The sequence below is a fragment of the Vombatus ursinus genome, unplaced genomic scaffold (assembly GCF_900497805.2).
Source record: "Vombatus ursinus unplaced genomic scaffold, bare-nosed wombat genome assembly UNPS02014959.1, whole genome shotgun sequence".
NCBI classification, from domain to species: domain Eukaryota; kingdom Metazoa; phylum Chordata; class Mammalia; order Diprotodontia; family Vombatidae; genus Vombatus; species Vombatus ursinus.
This window is the reverse complement of record NW_020954737.1, coordinates 3,208,932-3,223,585: the sequence shown is the minus strand read 5'-3', so window position 1 is coordinate 3,223,585 and position 14,654 is coordinate 3,208,932. Positions and strand designations below refer to the sequence as shown.

The window sequence follows — 14,654 nt, the reverse complement described above, 5'->3', positions numbered from 1 at the left end:
ATAAAACGGAAGCTTTTGATGAAACCTGGGAAGATCTGTATGAAATGATGCAGAATAAAGTGAGCAGAACCAGTAGAATAATTTATATAGTAACAACAACACTATAAAAACATACAACTCTGAAAAACTTAAGAATTCTGATCAACCCAATGACAAGCCACAAATCCAAAGGAGCAACAAAAAAGGATGCTGTCCACTTCTGACAGAGAGGTGACAGGCTCAGGATGCAGAATGAGATGTATTTTTTGGGCATGACCAACACAGGAATTTGCTCTGTTCAACTTTGTATGTATTTATTACAAGGATCTGCTTTTTCTTTTCTTTTTTTTAATGGAGGGAAGGAGAAAAAAAAGAATTTTTATTCATTTTTTAAAAAGAAAAAGCTTTAAGGTGCAGCTAGGTGGTGTAGTGGATAGAGCATTGGCCCTGAAGTCAGGAGGACCTGAGTTCAAATCTGGCCTCAGACCAAACACTTCACACTTATTAGCTGTGTGACTCTGGGCAAGTCACTTAACCCCAACTGCCTTAAACAAAAAAAAAAAAAAAAAAAAAAAGCTTTAAGCATGGAATAAGAATATCAGAAAACCTGAGTTTGACTACTTACTAGCTGTTGGGGCCCTGGAAAAAGGATCTAACTCCTGACTCTGTTTTTCATTTACAAAATAGTAATAACAATACTTTGTTAAGAAACCCTACCCCACAGGGTTGTTAGGAGGGTAAGAAGTATAAGACACATATTAACATTTTAAAACTGTAAAGCGCTATATAAATGCAAGGGATTATTTAATTTATCAATACCAAAAGTAAACACATTATCTTCCCCTGTCCAACTAAAACAGGTATTTTTTTCTAATTTCCATTTTTCTGTTGAACAGTACCACAATTTACCCGGTCACCCTTGTTAGAAACCTTAGAATCCTACCTGTCCCTCACTTCTCATATCCAATCATTAAGCCCTGTGAAAATATCTTTTAAAATGTCTATTTCACTTCTGCTCTCCTTTCATTTTTTTTTTTTTTTTTTTTTTTGCTGCCACTACTTTGGTCCAGGTCCTTCTTATGGAATACAAGAGTATAAATGGATTTCCTTATTTCCACCCCTACTTCAGTTGGGCCAGGTTAATTTTGCCAAAGTACAAAACAACCCCATAAAGTCTGGGGCGAGATCATCTATTGAAAATAAAGGTGGGGAAGAGAATCAATCAACAAAGTTAATGTTTTTTTTCCTTAAAAAATAATTTATAAATATCTTTTTCATTACCCAAAGAAGCATGAAAAAAGTAGTTGTTACTATAACCAAAGGAAGCAGATATATTTTAAAAATTCTTTCGTTGCATAACTTCTTTATGTGAAGTTCTCAGCATGTTACCATGTAAGGTTTTTGTTTTTTCAAATGACGGTATGGTAGTAATAGATTAAAAGTTATGAAGCTAAAATAACAAGTTATTTGTTATTTTAGTTAGAATGCTATTAAGATTGCAATCTACATAGGTTAAAATATCTCTAAAATCTAAGCAAGAAAAATACTTACTTGGCTGACATGAACTGGTGTTAAAATTAAATCCAGAACTCCAGACCAGCCGGCAAATACACCTAAAGGTATAGCATAGGCTAATGCTATCATCAGAAACCTCAAATTGCTGTAAAAGATACATGAAAATTACATGTTATTATAAATGCAAAAAAATACAATTTGGAGTTTAGAATCAATGATTTGTTCTTCAGTCATTTCAGTCAGGTCTGATTCTTCATGACCCCATTTTGGGGATTTTCTTAGCAAAGATACTTTAGTGATTTGCCATTTCCTTCTCCAACTCATTTTACAGATGAGGAAACTGAGGCAAATAGAGTTAAGTGACTTACCCAGGGTCACACAGCTAATAAGTATTTGAGGCCACATTTGAAGTTAGGAAGATGAGTCTTGATACTCTAACCATTGCACCATCTAGCTGCCCAAGAATCTATGATACAAGTCACGTTAACCTCCCCGGGCCTCAGTTTCTTCATCTATAAACAGGAAGGTGGACTAGAAGGCTTCTGAGGTCCATTCCTGTCATAGAACTATGATCTAATGCTTATAAAAAATGTCAAGAGTTTGGAATGTAAATTACCAGAGTTAGAAATAGAAAAAAATTTGGCTAGTTAAAAAAAAAAAAAAAGCAAGCTCTTTCTGATGAGATGTTAATACTTAATGCTAAGCATCACTATTCCTCTTCAATTTTGAAAATTTGATCTTTATTAAAATAAACTCTTTACAATAATGTTTTTACATGAGGTTACATTAATTTTATTATGGAGATGAAATTTTAGCATTAATGAACGCTAAGTGACGGGGGACACAGTGAGAAAAACTTATCTATTTGAAGTATTCTAAGTTCTAGTTCCAACTCTGCAATTAATGAATTATGTGACTTTGTGTAAGTTGCTTTACTACCTTTTCTCTGTTAAACGAGGATTGAGATGATTTCTAAGGTCTCTGCCAATTCTAAAATTTAGATTTTTGTATTTTTACTGAGTACAAGACAGAAAATAGATGGAAATATTCAGATAGATGCACATTTAATTTTCTAGTTATACCTAATTTTCTAAGACCTGTAACTACATTATTGGTATGGGTAGTACTTCCACCATCATAGATAGCAACCACTATCAAAGTTAGTTCTGAGAGACTACAGGTGAAAACTTCATCACCTTAAGGCCAACCTGGTATTGATCCTCTCCGAGAATAGTTAAACTAGTCCTTTAATAAGAGATCTGCAGTGTGTTTCCAGATGCATACTCAGAGTTTTTTCAGAAAGACAGCATGGGCAAGAGCTTGTGCTCAACTGGCATGGCCTCAAGAATCCAAGCACCTCCACACCAACAGTGTGGCATTAGAGTAGGACCTACTAAGCATAGGAGTTATACAAGCCATTATCAGACTCAGAGATCTTTATAATTACAGCTGTATAAAATATAAGTATGCCCTTATGTAGAGAACAATTAAGATACATTTCTAACTACAAAGTGAAAATCTGAATACCAATTTATTTTCTCATCAATTTCTACTATATTATTATAAAGATGTTCATTTTTTAAGAAAATAAAAGACATTAACAATTTTATTTCTATTCTAGTCTATATATCATCTGCCCAATTTTCTCAGCCTGTAACTAACCTATTTTTGAAGACCTCCTTTTGTTTTTGAACTTAAATGTGAGGGAAATTAATAATATACTATTATATTAATAACAATTATTACTATCCACCCTTTCTCCTCTTATTTCTGTTAAAACCCATTTCCTGAAAAAGTCAGTCAGCCTCTGAAAGTGACGGCTGAGAGATGAGATTTGCTCCCAGTTACCAAGGTACATGCTAGTTAACTCTGGGCCAGAAACCATGCAACTGGTGCTACTTTCTTAAATTAAAAGGTATATATGATTTGCACAACTGTTCCTAAGGTAACAACAACAACAACGACATTTATTAAATGCCTACTATGTGCCTGATACTGTGCTAAGGACTTTATAATTATCATCTCATTTGTTGCTCACCACAACCCTGGGAAGTAGGTGTTATTAATATCTCCATTTTACAATTGAGGAAACTGAGGCAAACAGAGGTTTAAGTGACTTGCCCAGGTATACATATGGGTCTTCCTGACTCCAGGCCCGATATTCTATCCACTGCACCACCAGCTGCTGTCAGAAAACAGGAGGTGGTGGTAGAGCGGGAAAGAACATGGGTCTGGCTCTGTCACAGGGCTTGTTGTGTGACCTGAAGCCAGTGACTTAATCTCACTGGGTTTTAGTTCCCTCTACTTTAAAATGTGGAGCCAGATGACTCCTTTCAATTCTAAGATTCTATGATTCTAAGGTAAAAAGACAAGAAGAAAAGAAGTGAGAAAGAAAATTTTGCAACTCCGATTTCTAAACTAATTCACTGCCTCAGGGAGCTGAGGTCTCTAGGGAAAGTGTCTTGGGGTCAACTTCTGTAAAATAGAGGCCAACCTAAGGCTTGGAATGTTTTTTAAAGGGTAAAAGAAGTTTTGCAGTTAAAGAATTTTTAAACCAACTACCGGACGGTAGGAGCGGAGATTAGAAAAATGCATGAGAATAGGACTTAAAATGCTTCCAGAGGCCCAAAGAAATAAAAGACACAGCCTATAACACTGGCCAAAGCCAGGACACAGAATGCTGCAGGCACTGTCAGACATGACTGGCATCTCAGGTTGCTTAGGAGAATCTGACTGGGAGAGAGACCAGGAACTGTCAGTGATATAATTAAAAAGAATATCAATAAAACTTTTTTTAAATTAAGGCTATAAAGAAGCCACACAGAATACAAGTTTTAAGGATTTAATTTTTGTTATTAATAATTAGAGATTTAATAGGAATCTATATGTAAAGCCTACATCAGATTGCACACCATCTTGGAGAGGGAGGGGATAGGGAGGGGGAGAAAAATTTTAAACTCAAAAGCTTATGGAAGTGATTGTTGATAAATCGAAATAAATTAATAAAAATTTTAAAAAATTAGAGAAAGTTACTAGAGAGTTAAACTCATATTTTTAATGTTCAATTATATAAAATTCGAGAGACTATGGTCAACATACTCAAAATTTTTAAAACGTTTAAAAGAGCAGATAAATCATCTGACACTTTTCTAAGGTGTTTAAATTTCAGTAAAATGTAGACCTGAAGAATGGCAACTGTTATGCTTTTATCAGAATGCTATTGGAAGCAGGAAAAGAGTTGATGGACTGTTAGCAGTGGAAAGGATTCCACTCCTTACACAGTGCAGAGACTCCTTCCACAGAATCACTGACAGATGGTCATTCGGCATCCACTGCAGTGGCAGAGAACTTAACAGATTCCAGGGCACTTTATTCCATTATTGGACAGCTTAGTTAAAAGTATTTTGTTTTGTTGATTTTTATGTTGAGTCAAACCCTATCCCCCTTGTAACTTTTGCATACTAGTCCTAATTTTATCCTTCCACACAGAAGGAACCTCAAAATAGTTCAGACTACTCTGCCACTTACTTCAAGGGCCCTGTCTGTGGGAATACATATGATCCAGAAATATTTATGGGACAAAAAAAAAATCTCTGTAATAGGTAAAGGTGTACTTGATTGAAATTATCACAAACCAAGCTACAAGTGTTTAAAGATACTGGTCTACCTTAAGGATCTCCTCTAATACCCTGGTTCTTAATTTGGGATTCATGGAGAGATTTCAGGGAATCCATGAACTTGGATGGGGAAAAAAAAGACGTTTTCACCAACATCAAACTGAAATTTAGAAATTTCTTTCCATTTTAGCAGCACAATAATATTAGGCTTCACCAAAGGGGTCCATAACACAAAAAAAGTTAAGAACTGGTGCCTTAGGTCAATCTTTTAACGTGCAATTGGAAGGATTCAAAGGGGAGCTCAAAGCATCAAAAAGGGGCATTTAGGGAGAAAATCTGAAGTTCCTGATCCATATCTTACTATAATGCTTTTCCTGAGTTTCTGTGGCCATCTTCAGCTGAAGAGCTTCTCTAAACTTGGCCAAGCTAGCTCCCAAAGATGCCCAGCCTGTGACTAGGCTCATAATGAAAAAAAAAACTGATCATTTGGTAGGTACTTCTGTTTCATGGGCATTACTTTAAAGAAGAAAGTCCGGTCTAGGACCATCTTCATGCTACCTTGAGGCATTAGACTAGGGTTCAGTACCACTTAACTAAATAAATAAAACTCTAATGATGTGATAATATAGATTCCAATACTTCCCAATTAAAACTAGGGAAGAGCTTGGTTACTGGCAGGAGGTAATTTGTAATGGCAAAGAATCATCATCGTTTAAAACAATATGTATCTAATTATGACTGGTGCTTTGCTTACAATAAACATGGTTCAAAGAAAAATTATTTCTATCTGGTCCTTGCTCACTAGAACCTTGTCATCTGAGAGATAAAAGTCAATATAAATCAGAAATGCAATAGAATAAAAGTATTAGAGCAATTTTTTAAAACACAGAATAAAAACATTCAACCAATATACGAATGCACAGTAAGATCGAAGGATCAGAGATTTGGAGCTAGAAAGAACCTTGAAGATTGAGTCTCCACTTTTTTTAAACAAATTAGAAAGGTGAGGCCAAGAGAAGTGACAAGTGGCAGATGTGGGGATTTGGACCCAGGTCCTCTGACTCCAAATGCCATGGCTTTGTTACTGCATCACACTGCCTCCCTATGAAGACACCTGCATTATCATTTGAGGTCGTAGGTCAATGCATTTTAAGGGGTAGGGAATGGAAGGAGTACAACTTGACTGAAAATCAGAAGACCACCCCTGGGAGTGGTTTATGACTGGAGGCAAAGGAAAGCTGTCAATCAATTTATGAAGGTGCTAAGATTTAGATCACAGCTGGTGGGCTAGGGTAGCAAGTTTTGCACACAAGGCCCTACTTTAAAGAAAGTTTGGAGGCATCTGGGATAAGGAGATGAAGGGAATTTTAAGCAGATATATCTGACTTAACCTGAGGAAGTGAACTAATATATCGTTAATAAGGGAAGATGTAGGATGCAGAGAGGCATTCAAGTGAAGGACTTTAAAACCGAAGGTAAAAATAGTACAACTGCACCCGTAAGACAAGAGGACATAGTGATCAACTTAGGGTTTGTTATGTTTGCTCTAATGTCCCATATAGGCTGATCCACTCCAGAACAGATTCTTAAATACAAAGTGAGAGTGTGTGAGAGTGTGAGTGTGTGTGTGTGTGTGTGTACACAATGTATATGCGTTCATTAGGTAAAAACATGACAAGTTGATAACTACAAAAAAGGGGAAGAAATTGCCTTCTTTGGTTGTAGTAAAAACAAGCTAGCAAGTACTGATGGTCAGGTTCATCACTTATATCATAGTGTAAATGAGGACAAGATAGCTGATGTGATTCCTGTGTGGGCCAGTTAGCTTTACACAGAGCAGTAGTTCACTTCCAACACTAGAGACATCTTAACTATTGCAAGACATTCACCAAATATGTGTTATGGATCATAAGGGGCAGAATGAAATAATGCACAAAAATTCACCACCATTAACAGACAAACAATGCAAAGCATGTTTTCCTGAGTCAGAGCAAAAGATGCAACTTTTATTTATGATACAATATGGACTCAAAGGATTAAATTCTGTACAGGAAACACTTGTGACCATACAATTAAATTTAAGTTATGCCAACAAATTGAGAACATAGAATCTTGGCACTTTGAAGCATGGCATAAGTCTCTGGAAATTAACAGCAGGACAGATATTAGTTCTATAGAAAGAGGGGCAGCTAGATGGTTCAGTGGATAGAACCTTGGTCCTGGAGTCAGGAAGACTCATCTTTTCTGAGTTCAAATCTGGCCTCCAACACTTAACTAGCTGTGTAACCCTGGGCAAGTCACTTAACCTCTGTTTGCCTTAATCCGATGGAGAGGGAAATGGCAAATCACTCCATTATCTTTGTCCAGAAAATCCCATGTATTAGTGTGCTACAGTTCATGGGGTCATGAAGAGTTGGATACAACTAAACAACAAGCTATTAGCTATACACATTTAGTTTCTTTCCCTGCCACACTGAGCACAGGGTAATAGAACTAAAGCTAGAAAAGACCTCAGGGGCCATCTCATTTTCCTTACTCTATTAAGAGGTTAAGTGAGTTGTTCAAGGTCACAAAAATTATTAATGGCAGAGCCAGAATTTGAATTCAGGTCTTATAACTCCAAGTCCACAGCTCTTTCCAAGGCATCAAAATCACTCTAAAGAACTGAGCCTAACAATACATAACAAGGGGGAAAACCACATTTGTGTAATTTTTTAAAAGTATGTTGGAACATTTCCAGTGATAGCTTTATGTGTGGTTCAGAAGAACTCAACTTGAGGACCGTTAGTACTGTACAGCTATAATTTATTTTTTACATTGTAGCAAAAAGCTAGTAAATAAATTATTTGATTTTTTAGAATAAGATTTTTCACGCTAAATCTCTTTTTATTTTTGACTGAAGAAATCATCTAGATATGCAACCACCCACTTCATACTTGTTTAACAACATTGCTTGAAGAGAGACTTTCCAAGATAATTTCCTTTTTTATTAGACTCAGAAAACCTGGAAATGTCTTTTAAACTACTAAGTAAAATCATGAAACAACTCTAAGCACACTCACTTACCTTAAGAGCCTACAGAAACTCCGCCTGTAGCTTAGCCGCTGGCTTGCTGCAGCCACACTAGGGGGAAATGGAGGCCGTGTTGGGAAATAGGCAATTGCTGCAAAAAACGTCAGGCATACAATTCCAAATTCTAAAAGACAGAGGAACAAAAGAGCAAGAGCGATTAACTAGTCACCCTGCAACAATTTTAGATGTCAAATACAGTATTTATTATTGATTCCACGCACCTATTAAGTGCTCATTACATACTTACTTATTGACCATGGGCGTTAGGGCTTCAAAAAAAATTGTAGGCATGATCCCTGTTCTAAAAGAATATGCACTCTAATTAACAATGGAAACGTTAACAATGGAAAACCTGAACAATCAGAGGGCAAACATTCAATGGGAAAGGAAAGACTGCTGCAGTGCCCTCAAAGTACCTGCACCACAGTTTCCTCCCAACCAAAAACTTTATTCTAGATCATAGCTTATTGTTCCCTATCTTAGTGAGGGGTGTGCCTTCTTCTGGGGTATTAGGTTGGGGAAGGAGAGGCAAAATCATTCCCATAATCTGCCAAACCTTAACCCCCATTACCACACCAGGACTTCTCGTGCTCAAGAGACCCAAAGTTTCAGGAGCATCTTGCCTACCCTCCATACCAGTTTAATTTCTTCCTAGCTTCTTTCACACAAAGCACATTTTAAACATATTCAAGCAACTTATGCTTTAAGTTGGAGTGGGTGTATTTTTTTGCAGTGTGTCTTGCAAACTAAGAGTGCCTGCAATCTCTCTGAGGAGTATGGGTCTATCTATATAAGTGCAGATGCATCTTGTTTGGTTGCTGCTACTACCAGGCAGCTAGCTGGTACAATGAATAGCGCTCTGGGCTTAGAGTCAGGAAGACCTGAATTCTCAGATAGTCTCAGATACTCACTAGCTATGTGACCCTGGGCAAGTCACTTAACCTTGTTTGCCTCGGTTTCCTCATCTGTAAAATGAGCTGGAGAAGGACATGGCAAAGCACTCCAATATCTTTGCCAAGAAAACCCCAAATGGGGTCACAAAGAGGCAGACATGATTGAAAAATGACTAAAAACAAAACAAAACAAAACCCAACAACAACAACTACTACCATTATCACCACCAACACTACTCCTACTACCAGCTAACATTTATATAGTTTACTATCTGCCAGGCACTAGGCTAAGCACTTTACAAATATTATCTCATTTGTTCCTCACAACTATGGAAGGGGCAGGTGCTGTTATCACTCCCATTTTACAGAGCAGGAAACTAAGGCAAATAGAGGCTAAGTGACTTGCTCAAGGTCACACAGCTAGCAAATGTCTGAGGCTAGATTTGAACTCAGGAAGATGAGTCTTCCTGACCTCAGGCCCAACACTCTATCCACTGTACCACCTAATTGTCCTGTTAGCATTTTTCTCCTTTATTCTGGCTTGTCTCATATGGTAGATTGCTACATTTCCCCCACCACCGACAAGAAGAAATTAAGTTCCTCCTCTCTGGACTCTCTCTGGGTGCCAAGTTTCCTGTTCATATGAGAAGTAGGACTTCTTTGCACTTTGGTTCACATGCTGGACATGACAGATTGGAGCATTAAAAATAGGTACAGTATATGAGATAACAGTGTGGCAAAAACAAATAGAATGTAGCTGTAAAAGGGAAATCAATGAGTCTAGGATGATTAGATTTTTACCAGAATAAATTATATTTATTAAATTAATAAAAATTAAAATAGTCATTCAGAAAAAATCCAGCAAAAACATATAGCAGGCCTTACTTTCAACCATAAGATAACATTTTGAGGCATAAAAGAGGCCTGTGATATTTGCAAAGATCTGGTAAACAGAGAAAGTTCTGAACAAACTAGAAGGGCATCTAAATAAAAAATTAAGATAGCAGTAACAGGATATGAAAATTAAGGTAATGCAGGTAGGCATACTACAGAATATAACCCCTCCTCCAGAAGAATAACTATATCCTGCAAATCCCTATAATGTTTGGGGCCTACCAAAGAAATCATATCTTCCCCTAGAGTATACACTGAAGGCATTTCCTTTTCTAAAAATGTTTTGGTTATGCTTTTCATAAAAAAATCACTGCTATCACTTCCAAAGAGTGCTTCTTTCTTTCAAATAGAACCCTCCCTTGCATCAAAGAAACAGGCCAACAAATGGCAAAATTGATCAAGTACATATCTTATATTCTGTGCTATAGCTTAATAAGCTCCTTGGTACAGTGGTGTAGAGCAAGCATAATGCAGTGCAGCCAGCCAAAAGGACAGATTAGTGCCAAACTGAACATCAGACAGCTTAATCAAGACATGGGTGCTGAAAGGCCTCTCTACAGAGATACTTCTTATAAGTCTGCTGTTTTAGCAAGCATTCCTTATTATATTGTCCTATGCTCCACCACATCTCTACCAAGATGCTTCTTCATCAGACTGCTAGAGTCAAGATTAATGATTGCACTGATCTGAGCGCTAATGTCTTTCAGTGTTGTTTTTCTTTACAACCTTTGTTGATCATCAAATATATTGTTCTCTTGGTTCTTGGTTACCTCATTCTGTTTTAATTCACATCAGCCTTTGCAAGTTTCTCATTTGTTACCTCTTTCGAAGCAGCTGTTTTGTATTTCATTCAGAGACCATAATCTGGCCCTTCCCTAATTTATAAGCACTGGCTTAATTTCCATTTTGCTGCTACAAAAAGTGTTTCTATATAATATCTCTAGCGTTTAGGGCATCTTCCTTCAGTCTCTGACCTCCCTGAGTATGTGCCCAGCAGTGGCATCAATGAATAGGCACAGTTTGGTAACTTTTATAGGATAGTAACAAGGACATCTGTTTCGGCAAAACTACTGCTTAAAGACTTAGAATCTAAACCTACAGTACTATGGGGTACTTTAACTAGCATTAAGAATGGAGATTTTTTTTTTTAAAGTGTGGTAATGGGTAAGGAGTATTAATTTCAAATTGTGCTAAAGTAGAATAGAGTGAATGTACTGTGAAGGTCACAGTGTATGGTTAAGTAAGAACAGAGATTCTTCATCATTTATATCTTACAGACCTCTATTAGGAGAACTAGTACTCAAAATGATGGTACTGAGGCCCAGTAAGACCTAGCCATATCCTTTGAAAATAAAGACTAAATCATGTTATACATAGTCTGAATATTTTATTATATTTTATTTATAATATATTTACTTATATTAATATGATATTTATAATATTATACTTTATTATATTATGATTCTTTGAAAGCTGGTTATTCAAGTATTTGATGACTTAATAGGGATATTCTGTTAATGCCTTGTTTCTTCACAACGTAGGATAAAGAAAGCTTATTCCATATGAAAAAAATATCTCTGAACTTCTAAAAGTTAGATATAGTTAGAACTTTTTATAAAATATGTAACAGATAAATTAAAGGGTGATTACTTCCTTATACATTGTCCCTTCAGAAATGAGTTGCCCTAATTAGGAACTCCTTATGATTTAGCATACCTAAGTGTTTATTTACACTTCATTAATTACGTGGCAGAGAAATTTAAGGCTCAAATGTTAAAATTCATTGCTAACTGGATAATAATCAGAAATGAAGCTAATTAAAGTATCTCAATAAATAACAGAAGTCAATGGGAAAATATTATTTATGAAAGTTAATTTTACAAATGCCAAGAGTTACATAGGAAAAGCACTGGACTGGAGTTAGGAGACCTGGGCTTCAATTGTGGCTCTGCACTAAATAATTACGTGACTCAAGGCAAGTTGATTATTTACTCTGACTCTCACTTTTCTTGGTTATAAAATAAAGGCCAAAGGGTCAGACTAGATCAGGGGTCCTTTTTTGTGTCCTGGACTCCTCAACAAATCTGGTGAAGCCTATCGACCCCTTTTCAGAAAGTTTTTAAATGCATAAAATAAAATATGTAGGATTTCAAAGGATATCAATTCTATTGAAATATAGTTAATAAAAATATTTTTTATAAAAAGTTTATGATTTCAGTTTAAGAACCCCTGCACTACATGATTTAGTTTCCAATTATTTTTTTTTTAGGTGAGATGATCAGGGTTAAGTGACTTGCCCAGGGTCACACAGCTAGTAAGTCTTAAGTGTCTGAGGCTGGATTTGAAATCAGGTCCTCCTGACTCCAAGGCCAGAGCTCTATTCATTGCATCACCTAGCTGCCCCACCAATTAATTTTTAAAAAAGAAAATATTGTTCATAAAGTGTAAAGCTATACAACATTGAATTATAAACAATTTTATTCAAGGGTGCAATTAGAGATGGACAATTTTGAATCTTGCATTTGAACGCCAAATAAACTCATTCTGATGCTTAGCTTTCTTTCCTTCCTGTAGTTCCATTAGCCATATGCCAGATGATTTCAGAGTCTCTCATTTTAAAAGAATACAGTCAATTCTTGGTTATTTGCGGAAGGAGGCAGTGGCAAGAGTAATCTAAAATTTCAAAATGATTTTTAAAACAAATTGTATTTATTTTTGGAGGTATACTGTTTGAAGATTTACTTTCATAATCATATATGCTTAAGTTAATATTAAAATTATTTTACATTGCCACAACATACCAAATGACAGATGAAGTCTAGAAATATGGTTGTGATAAGAAGCTACTCTGTGATTACAGATGGCTAAACCATAAACTATACCTTTCATGTTCCAACAATCAAGAAGCAACTTTTCAAATTCTAGTTTAAAAGCTGGACCGAAACCAAAGATCTGTCACTGCTGTTGCAGTGTGGAGAGTGGAAAGCAGATAGGGCTGTACTTGGAGTAGGAGACCTGACTTCTAATTCTGTCCCACTTAGGAGCTACGTGTGTGACCTGGAAAGTCACTCAGGGCTTTTGTGAAGATCAAATGTGATAGTATATATAAAGCACTTCCCAACCCTTAAAGCAATATATAAAAGGGAGTTATTAGTAGTAAGTACCTTCACTAGGGATTTCCACGATGTGTCATTCTTACCTTACAAATTATATTAAATATTACAATAAAACAATTTTATGCATATTTTAAGAATATGACTAGGTTTGCAAGTTTGTTTAGTTACTTGAAACCTCTGTCTTTAATTCTTTTTGCCTCTTAGGAGAGGCAGCATGGCAGAGGAGACAGTGAATCAGATATGCTGTCATGAGACCCAGGTTTAGGTGTGCCACTTACAATGAGGGACTTTGTAGACTTGCCTTCTGTTCTCTCACACCCAGGATTCCATAGGTTTTTGTGCAATTCAACTGAGAAAACAAGTGGGAAAGTGCTTTGCACCTGTAATGCACTACAGAAATACAGAGTGCTATTACACAGATTAGGAATGCAATTTCCTTAATTCAATTTATAAGTAAGTATGGTTATGCAAGCTACTTTCCTATACCACAGGCTGGCTCTCTGGGAGGAAAGGGAAGGTGAAGAGAGAGGAATGTAGAGGAAAATCTAAGCAATGCAAAAACAAAACATCAAAGAAAAAAAAACTTTAAAAAAATTTTAAAAATAAAAGGTAGATAAGTAGGGGGAAAAGAAAATAATTTATATCAAGTTCACAGATGATTATCTGATGACTATTCTAATTAATCTGTTTTGTTTTACAAAGAAATCATGGATATACAAAAATCTAAACTTAATACACACTCTTACAGGTCTATAGGCCCAAGAGAAACAGGTGGCAAGAAAATCTTGAAAAACCTAACAGGTCACAGTGATGCACGACAAGAAAACTTTAACCCTGACATTTTACAACTTGCAACAGTCAGTCCCTGCACATTTCTCTCTGGCCATGTGTTCCAGATTACCTTCTCTGGATTCTGATCCCAGTACTCTGCTCTAGATGAGGAGGCCTGAATGCACAAAGGTTCCTGTGCTATATGACAAAGCATCGACCTTTTTGCTTTCTTTGAGCTCTTCCTGTATTTCGTCTCGTGATTTTCTCAGCACTGCCAATTCTTGCTTAATTTCTTTGAATGTGTGGTTATCCACTTGAGTCCATCTTGTGAGACAGGCTTGTTTTGTTTCTTTTTACATCACCACTGCTTCTGTTGCTGCAGAGGAACCAGACGCTCTACAGTACTACAAAATTTTATTAGTCTCACGCTTTCTCATTTTTAAAAATTTTGGTTGGTTTTTCTTTTTTTGTACTTTTTTTTTTAGCTGTTTCTCTTCTTTTAGATATTTTTTGGTTGCTGTTTGTGTGCCGTGTAAGGAGTCAGGCTCCCCCTCACTCCAACCCCTGGGATCAGGCTGGTAATATATTTTTACAGACACCCACTCTACCTAAGCAGTATGCTAAACAGACCGATCACTCCTGGTTTCTCTCTTTTTGAGTAAGACAACTTTAATTTGTGCACTGGCCTCACAGTGCATCCTTAATCCTTGTCATGTCACCTTACACATATTGGTGGGGTTGGCTTTATTGTACATCCACATGCAATAAGAAACATAATTTCAGAGGACGGTTGGTCA

General features: G+C 36.4%; 1 protein-coding gene across 1 annotated transcript in view; it reads right to left on the bottom strand.

The window, feature by feature from the left end:
- Positions 1–14,654, bottom strand: part of SLC49A4 (solute carrier family 49 member 4) — a 121,704-nt gene that overhangs the window by 54,611 nt on the left and 52,439 nt on the right. Inside the window, exons 4-5 of the mRNA XM_027845220.1 lie at positions 8,178–8,307; positions 1,531–1,639 (exon numbers count right to left, since the gene is read on the bottom strand). Coding sequence (XP_027701021.1) covers positions 1,531–1,639; positions 8,178–8,307 — 239 coding nt within the window. The remainder of the gene's footprint in view (positions 1–1,530; positions 1,640–8,177; positions 8,308–14,654) is intronic.